The 9087-nt window shown below is 34.1% G+C and overlaps 1 protein-coding gene across 1 annotated transcript; it reads right to left on the reverse strand.

Annotated features, from left to right (window-relative positions):
* Positions 1 to 1512: 1512 nt before the first annotated feature.
* LOC110783045 (polygalacturonase-like) lies at positions 1513 to 5610 on the reverse strand. The gene is made up of 4 exons (XM_021987340.2): positions 4989 to 5610; positions 3603 to 3892; positions 2715 to 2943; positions 1513 to 1991 (listed from the first exon to the last, which is right to left on the reverse strand). Exons 1-4 carry the CDS (start codon positions 5460 to 5462, stop codon positions 1734 to 1736), a joined length of 1251 nt encoding a protein of 416 aa, XP_021843032.2. The 5' UTR covers positions 5463 to 5610; the 3' UTR covers positions 1513 to 1733.
* Between the last annotated feature and the right edge of the window lie 3477 nt (positions 5611 to 9087).

Raw genomic sequence — 9087 nt, forward strand, 5'->3', positions numbered from 1 at the left:
ATATGAACTGGAACTTATAAGGACCGACTTCGTGACTTCGTGTGCAATAGGCCCATGACCTAGCTGCTGAAGCGCCCTTGTGTTTATTACTCCCTCCGTTCCAAAATGTTTGTTACGTTTGGACTTTTGCACGTTTATTAACGTATAATAAAGATTCTTTTGGTTTTTTATTAAAAAAATAAACCAAGTAAAACCCCAATCCACTAATAATTACAACAACCAATAAGATTGTTTTATTTATCAAAATGAACCAATAATGGAAAAGCACAAAGATTGCTAACTTAACATACTTGGGAAATTGTAAAGAAATTTAATGAGTTGAAAAACTTGGACCAATTAAAATTAAAAGTTGGCACAAAAAATAATAGTATAATAAGTTTATAAAAGGAAAGATTCCCCCATGTAACAAACATTGTGAAACACCATAAAAGGAATACGTAACAAACAAAAAGAAACGGAGAGAGTATTTTTTTATCAAAAGGTCTTGCGCGCACAAGGTGTACAATAAATTTATTGTACACCAAGATAACTTTAACCCATTTTTTTATAACTTTAACTTAATTTTGATTAACTTTTATATTACTAAAAAAATTAATAGATAAACATTTTAAAGGATTAAATGATTAATTTTATACATTATTAGTGATTTTGAGGTTTTATTAAAATGAAAAAATTTATCACTAAAAAATAGATAACTTTTACATATATAAGCATAACTTTTAAGCATTTTGAGGTAACTTTTACTCCGTTGTACAATAATTATTGTACAACCCTTATAAATAAGAATTTGTGTTTTTTTATCTAACTTTCTTTAAATTGTTTGTCGGCTATGTAAACAAAATTAAATACTCCGTACTTCATTAATAGTTGTACTACTACTCCGTATTAAATAATCAACAATGACCAGCAAGCAAGAAAATACGGAGTAGTAATGTTAAACAAAGGGATGTAGGCTATTAGTAACAAATGTGGTCAAACTTAGTAAGTGGACAAAGTAAAAGGTTAATATGATATATCTGTAAAGAAACGAATTGAAGGTGAGGAAGTATTTTAGATATCTGATACTACGTATGTGTTTGCGAATGTATATTAGAGCAAAAGATTAAATAGGAAAAAAGATAAAAAGGAATTGAATGGTACTTTTTTAAACAAAAATAGTATTTTTTTTCAAAAGGTCTTGCGTGCACAAGGTGTACAATAAATTTATTATACACCAAGATAACTTTAACCATTTTTTTTGTAACTTTAACTTAGTTTTGATTAACTTTTATATTAGTAAAAAAAATTGATAGATAAATATTTTAAAGGGTTAAATTATTAATTTTATACATTATTATTAATGTTGAAGAAATAAGTTTTACTAAAATGAAAAAATTTATCACTTGAAAATAGATAACTTTTACATATATGCTTAACTTTTAAGCATTTTGGGTTAACTTTTACTCAGGTGTACAATATTTATTGTACACCTATTGTAAATAAGAATTTGTGTTTTTTTTTATAGAATGGTATTTTTTTAACATGAATGGTACTTCCTTTTTTGTCTTTTAGCTATTTTTCTTTTAGCTTATATGTGTGTTGCCACACATATCTGATATCCGAAAAAACGACCCAATAAAGGCAGTACATACATGCAAATCTTCCAAAAAAAATAAATTTATAAACGCATATACTCTGTACTACGTATAAATATACATACACACATCTCTGAGGAAGAAAAAAGAAATATATGATCATCCAGACAAGTGAATGGAGTGGAAATCCGTATCTGAGTTTAAGCAACTCTGAGGTGTGACCAAGCCTTTGACCTCCCCAACTGCATTTTTGCAATATGATTGAGCTTCCTTATCGGCATATGTGAGATTGATGTTTTGGAGCTGAATTCCGGTGCACGGATTCGAACCACTGCAATCGAGTTTCACAGCAACTTCGCTTAACGATATTCCTCTGATATGTTCATACTTCACGTCAGTTACTTCTACACCCGATTCCTGTTTAAAACACGTGGTAGTAGAACCAAGTTAGAAATATAAATCGAGAGAACATTTTGTTAATGTAACGTCTAATAATTAGTTGCGCCACATAGTTACTAAGGAATTTTTTATATTTACACCTAACATATATTTAATTTAAAACTTAAGTACTACGGAGTACCTTATAAAAAAATTGAAAATTACCAACTTAACTTTTTAAAAGTTTTGAAAATTGCCACCTCTTAACGATTTCCGTTAAGTTTTTAGTTACATTATTGTTTTATTCCCTCAAATTTTTTTTTTTCATGATTTCATTCCCTCTTTCATTATTTTCTTTAATTATTCCCACTCTTCATATGCATTGCTTCTCTATTTCTTTCCGCACAGAAGAGCGATGATTTATTTCGTTTCGTAATCGAAAGTTTACACTGTATTGGTTTGAATTTTAGCGTGGATATTTGATATTTATATTACTAGTACGTTGAAGAGGATAATGGAAAAATGAACGAAATCATAGTAACTTTTTAAGGAAAAACAGAGAGATAAATTAATAAAAAATCTTATATATGGGTCCACTTGACAAAAAATGTATTTTAAACCGTTAAGAAATGTTAATTTTCAAAAAATAATTATAAGGTGGTAAGTTCAAAAGTGGATATGTAATATATACTCCGTATAAGGTGTTACATATAAAAAAAATCATGTAGTAAAGTGGTGAGACTTGTATATAAATAAATTTACCTTGCCAGGACAATTTATATTATGGGGGCAATAATTTTGGTCAATGATAATCGGATTCCAAACATAACGCATGAGGATATCCTGAAAAACAATCCCTTGAACAAAGCCGTTGCTCGGTCTTCCCCATGACTTAATTCTCACACCAGTTGTGGAGTATGAAATCACTGCCGTCTTCACTGTCACATTTTGTACCCCTTCTTCGTCCATACTCTTCGCTAGGCTCCCAATGCTGTAAATAATAGCAATAAGGTTACATTATGTGCCGTCCTTGTATCGATCGATCATGCCACGTCTTACCTTAATTAATTAGTAACCCTTGAAAATTACTGATCGAACATCGTTTTTATTGGTTAAAGATTATTGGTTATGTTGTACTATTATGTACGGAGTACGTAGTAGGGTATACTAGATGTCTAGATCTAACTATTGAACCTAATATTTTGTGAGTGACCTTACTAAAGATGGCACTTGCCTGACGACACGGCCCAGTACAGAAAAAAAAAACACGTCTCGATATGAGCATAATGTTATGAGTCATGGACTAGTCACAAATCACATTTTTTTTAAAAGCACAACAAAGAACGTTAAATCGAGTGAAATTAGGAATAGACACGATGGTCTGACCCGACCTGACCCGACCCAACACAAGAGCACCTGAGCTAGTGTCGCATTTTTTGATGTGAGTTTGACATGTGTCAGGCCCGTTAAGCCCTATGCACATGGGTACGACCCGAGCGCACCCCTCCCTCCCGGCCTACAACAATCTTTAGACCCGACACAACCAAAGCAATTTTCATGATTTTCTTGATGGGAGTGCATGTTGAGGCCAGCCGAAGCTATTTATTGTAGGACAAAGGGTGTAACATTTATTAACAAGTTGTTCCTTACCTAATACCATGACTAGGGCCGCACGTGATCCGTTCAATCCACAAGTTTTTCGTGCCAGGTCCAATGGAGACGCAATCATCTCCCGTTTTAACGTTGGTGTTGATGATAGTGACCTCGGAAGAAACTTGAACATGGATGCCATCAGTGTTAGGGCTATTACCTGCGGCTCTAATCTTAACGTCTTCAATTAGAACATTCTTACATACATTGATCACAATATGATACAATTGGCTGTTTAGTGAAGTAATTCCTTTGATCACTATGTTGTTGGAGCTGGTAAATGTTAAAGTCTGCAACCACAATACAAATAATCATAATGTGTAATCCTTAATTAACATTATACTTTTGACTTTTGACTATGTGGTATGCTTCCACTATAATTAATCACACCATACCACTAGTGTTTAGCCAACCTCACTAATCAAGCTAATGGAAAAATGTAATCACAATTACTACGACTTTGACTATGAAATTTTGACTTTTTACTTATTTCTGCTTAAGTCAACCATTATATTTTGACTTTCTATTTTTCTTTTTGGTCAACTATGGTTATTGCAAAACTCGAAATATGGCCATCTAGCGCATAAGAAAAAGAGTAAGGAGGTCAATAAGTTTCAAATAATGTGAGAAACACAATTTTTTGTAAACTGACCAATTAAGGTACATATTACGATTTACCTCATCCATGATACTCGAGTGGTCTGATGATGGAGACAAAAGATTAATTCACCTTTTGGAAAACTCAAAAAAAAAAAATTATTAGGAAAGAAAAGTAGGCTAACTACCTTCGCATTAAACCAAGAAGAAACAAAACATTTCTTGATCGATCTCTATATAATCCCATTTTTGTTCTCTTTGATAAATTTTTTCTAGCTAGCTAATGACATTTGACCATCTTAAGCTAATGAACTAGCTAGGCTAAAATGTCGAAAACGATAGAACATACTATTGGAATGAATAATGAATTGAAACAAATAATCTCTGAAAACTATGTTTGAATGTCTTTTGATGTAATTTCAAGATGAAGATGATATTGTCGAAACTATTTTAAATCGTACCAGCATATGGAAATTTTTTAGTACTAGTTTTTTTGGAAAATTACAAATGATAAGTTTTGGGAGGATCGTAACTTGTGACGTATCGTACAGAAACCATCCATCTTTGCCATTAAGCAAAGACTTTGTTGGTATTTTAGTATTTTGATTCCCGACCTTATAGCTTAGTTTATAGTCAAATTAAAGTTCTTAACAATAGCATGCTTAAATGTAAAATTTACATATGAAAGTGCTTTATGCAAAACATTTTTTTTTACTAGGAATTTGAGTAAAATGTAACGAAAATAATATGGTACGTACTACGTATATATACGTATATAAGTATACATACCGTTGCACCTAGAGGACACTTATCCCCATTTTTGCCCTTCTTACAATCCCACAAAGAGGCACCTTTGGCATCAAAAAATCCACGACCAGCAATTGTAACACCATCAACCCTATCAAAACCGACCCACCGGTCCACGCCACCGAGCACGCGATAATCAAGAGGCGCCACTATGGTTCCATCAATGTAGAAGGTTATACCACCGCTTTTACAGCCAACGCCACTTAACTGAACAGGGTGGAGTAAGTACCTCCCCTTAGGTACGACAATCGACGTGGGGCCATTTGTTTCGCATGCGGCCTCCCATGCACTAACGAAGGCCTTGCTCGTGTCAGTTAAACCATTTGGTTTCGCGCCAAAGTTTAGCACGTTGAATTCTGTTGTAGCAGCTAATGTTGATGACGGTAAGTTAATAATAAGCACCATACAAAGAAAACATATCGTCGATATATGTTTGTTTGTCATGAGTTTGGCCATTTTGTTATATGTAGATCTAACAAAATGTTACCTGGCCCGAAAACCTTAACAAAACGTAATCCTCTTGAATTTTAAGGGCTTTGAACACTATTTTTCGAGACCTACTCACTAATGTTTGTATTGAGGTAGTTTATTAAGAAGATTTTGAGGGATAGGAGTATATAACTATATATAGTTCTATGAGATGGAGTATATGTTGGTAGCAAGTCACTAAGATGGCGACTAAGGGCGTTGAACAGAAGGTAAACGTACACTATGGGGATTTAGAAATACGGAGTAGTAATTAACAAGAAAAGTTCGGCAGACAAAGCTAGGTTAATAGACTTGTGATTGAAGCTTTATTCTTTTCACTTGTTTGATCTGTTTTTTCTAGTTTCTGGTATGACCTTATAAAAGGTCTTGCACGTACAAGCTTAGGATATACAATAAATTTATTGTACATCAAAGTAACTTTTAACTAGTTTTTGTTAACATTTAACATATTTTGACTAACTTTTACTACGTATATTACTAGAAAAAAAATTGATAGTATTTAAAGGGTTACATAGTTACGTTTATACATTATTAATGATTTTGAAATGATAACTTTTATTCAAGAGTAAACTATCTCTAAAAAGTGGATAACTTTTATATTATATCTGGGTAATTTGTTCAATATGTATTGTACACCACGCACGTCACCACCTTTAAATACTCCCTCCGTATTTATTTAAGAGATACACTTGACCGGGCACGGGTATTAAGAAATAGAATTGAATGAAATAAAGTAATAAAACAAGTGGGGTTGGGGTAGATATTTTAATAAATAAAATATGTGGGGACCATGTCATTTTAGAGGGGTGGGGGTGGAGTGTAGTTCTGAAATTATTTGTTTAATAAGGTAGTGGGACATAAGATATATTACATAGATTATTTAATTAGATGATGGGGTTGATAAGTTACTAAAAATGGCAAGTGTATCTCTTAAATAAATACGCCCGGAAAAGGCAAGTGTATCTCTTAAATAAATACGGAGGGAATAAGAATTTGTGTCGGTCTTACTCTTTTTGGTCTGGTCTGATCTTAATGTTTTCTATAAGTGTTTGTTGTTTTTTCTGGTCTTGTCAGCTGACCTGTACGTATTTTTCTGACCTGGTCAATTTTTTTTAATCTGATACAATAAACAATAAGAATAAGGTGAATATAATAGAGCCTAAGTCAGTTAAACAGCTTTGTACGGAAGGTAAACGTGCACCATGATATAATAGTGGATTAGTGGTAAACTCATTATTGAAGAGAAGTACGTATCTTAAGCTGAAACTTGAATACATGTCAAGTGTAGTAAAGTCTGTATACGAATGTCAAATAAATCGTACATGTTTTAGATGAAATTAAGGAAGAAGTTATATCCTTTGATTGGTTTCTAGAAGACCGGACTGAAAATGATCGAGAGAAATCAAGACGAAAAAATTAGCTTAATTAACAACAACTACTACGTACCTTCAAAAAAAATTAAACAACTACTACGTTTGTATTTCAGAATTGACTAAGAGTATGTATCGAGTCATCTAGGGATGTACATGTAGGGATCGAGATAGTCGTCTTTGTGAACAAGTTCGGTCAAAACGTGTTTGTTAAATTAATGAACATGTATGTATGAACAAAAAGTTTAAGTCAATTAAGTAAATGAGTCAAGCTCGAACAACTTCATGCTCGATTAGTTAATATTCGTGAACAATTTGTTTGTAAGCGTTTTCATATTGGATCATAACTTGTTTAAAACTCGTTCAACATATGAAAAGCTAAGTGCATATATTGTAGGAACTATGACTAATAAGAACAATAATTAGAACAAGCTTATCTGTAACAATGTCGTGGCGTGACACCAATCACTGCCCTAAAGTCGAATTTGCCCCGCTAAGTACACGCGGACTCGTAGCAACCGACCCCCAGGGATACACGACTCCAATCCTTCGGTGTACGACGAAGAACTAGATTGAGAACACTCTTACGCAATGCCCAGAACAATGGTGGTTTTGTGTTTTCATTTCGGAGAAGAGGAAGAGATTATTTTTCTGTGTGTATTTTTCTGGAAGGGAAGGTCAAGTTTTATAGCCAAAACGGTTAAGCTAAAAACGGAAACCCAATCAATTGGTCCTTGATTGATTCCGTAACTGAAGCAATCAACCGGAATAATATCTTTGACGGAAATCAAATCGTCAAAGAAATCAATTAACCGTTACGTCAATCCTGCAAAGATTACACGACCAAAAATAATAACGGTTAATAAAAAGGAGCCCCACCCGCGAACGCGCCACTCGCCCGAGCCCGAGCCCGGCTCGGCCCGGCGCGCGCGCGCGTGTGTGGTTACTAGTCCCGACTCTCTAGTCTTCTAACAAATCATTAAAGGGTAGTGGAATATATAAAGAAGGTAGTATGTGGGTTTTTTATCAATGTGGGACAATTGGTTTTTCATTCTTTTGAAGCATTCTTTTTTGGAGGAACAAACTCCAACATTCCCCCACATGATTCAAAAGAAGAACGGCTTTGGTAATGAAAGATGTTCTGGGCAAGGGATACTTAGTTTTACAAGTATCAATGTCTTGTGGACTTGAATTGATACCTAGTGCATACTAGTATGTCATACAACCATATAAGGTGGATTTATCCTTGAACCTTGCATGGGGATTGTAGTAACACAACAGCGCACCAAACTTTTCTCAAAACAAGTAGTGTTCTCGCGAACTTTAATAGTCAGTGCCCCACAAATTCCTGGTATTTCATGAACGCTCTAGAGGTCCTAAGCCAAGGGACCTCATAGGGGGTTGGGCGTAGCCCCCACATTCACATAGGTAAGTTCATCAGGTTTATACTTTCATAAACCACCTCAATAGGCTATGAACTTATTAAGAGCTTTGGCTCATCCTTACACATTTGACAGTAAAACAAAATACTACATCACTTTATTAATAGGAATGGCAGTAGTATACAAAACGCGAGTTCTTTTGTGACTTAGTTTGACCCATTGAACTTAGATTTCTCCAAGATGGGTATCCATCACAATTCACTCCTCAATAGGCTTTAAACCCATTCCTTGTGCTGACTCATGCACCATTTTCTTACAAAGGCCTTTGGTGAGAGCACTACTACAAAATAGGCTTATAGCAACGGCAATAAACAGTTACCATAGATCAATTAACCGTTGTAATAGGCCTATAGCAACGGTTTAAAAACCGTTACCAATAGGGGGCGTTGCTATAAGTTTATGGCAACAGTTTCCAGGATTTAGGCAACAGTTATGATAAACTGTTGCCATAATTAACTATGGCAACACTTTTTATAGGCAACACTTTTAACCTAAGGCAACAGTTATTCAACAACTTAAGCCAACATTTACACGTTTAAGGCAACAGTTTTCGCCAACTTAAGGCAACACTTAGTAGTTGGTTGTTGGTTGAAGTTTAAAACTAATGCAACACTTTCTTACACCTATGGTAACACATCTAATTATATCTATAGCAACATTTTCTATTGAGTTTGTGGCAACACTTTTAGTTTTGATTATAGCAACGCTTTCAATTGAGCTTATGGCAACGCTTTCAATCGAGCTTATGGCAACGCTTTCAATTGAGCTTATGACAACACT

Source organism: Spinacia oleracea, chromosome 4 (genome assembly GCF_020520425.1).
Source record: "Spinacia oleracea cultivar Varoflay chromosome 4, BTI_SOV_V1, whole genome shotgun sequence".
NCBI lineage: Eukaryota > Viridiplantae > Streptophyta > Magnoliopsida > Caryophyllales > Amaranthaceae > Spinacia > Spinacia oleracea.

Coding starts and splice junctions, on each gene's coding strand:
- LOC110783045 (XM_021987340.2), bottom strand. CDS start 5,462: ATGGCCAAACTCATGACAAACAAACATATATCGACGATATGTTTTCTT. Junction 3,893..4,988: donor AGTGTCCTCTAGGTGCAACG/GTATGTATACTT, acceptor TTGTGGTTGCAG/ACTTTAACATTTACCAGCTC. Junction 1,992..2,714: donor ATATAAATTGTCCTGGCAAG/GTAAATTTATTT, acceptor TGTTTTAAACAG/GAATCGGGTGTAGAAGTAAC.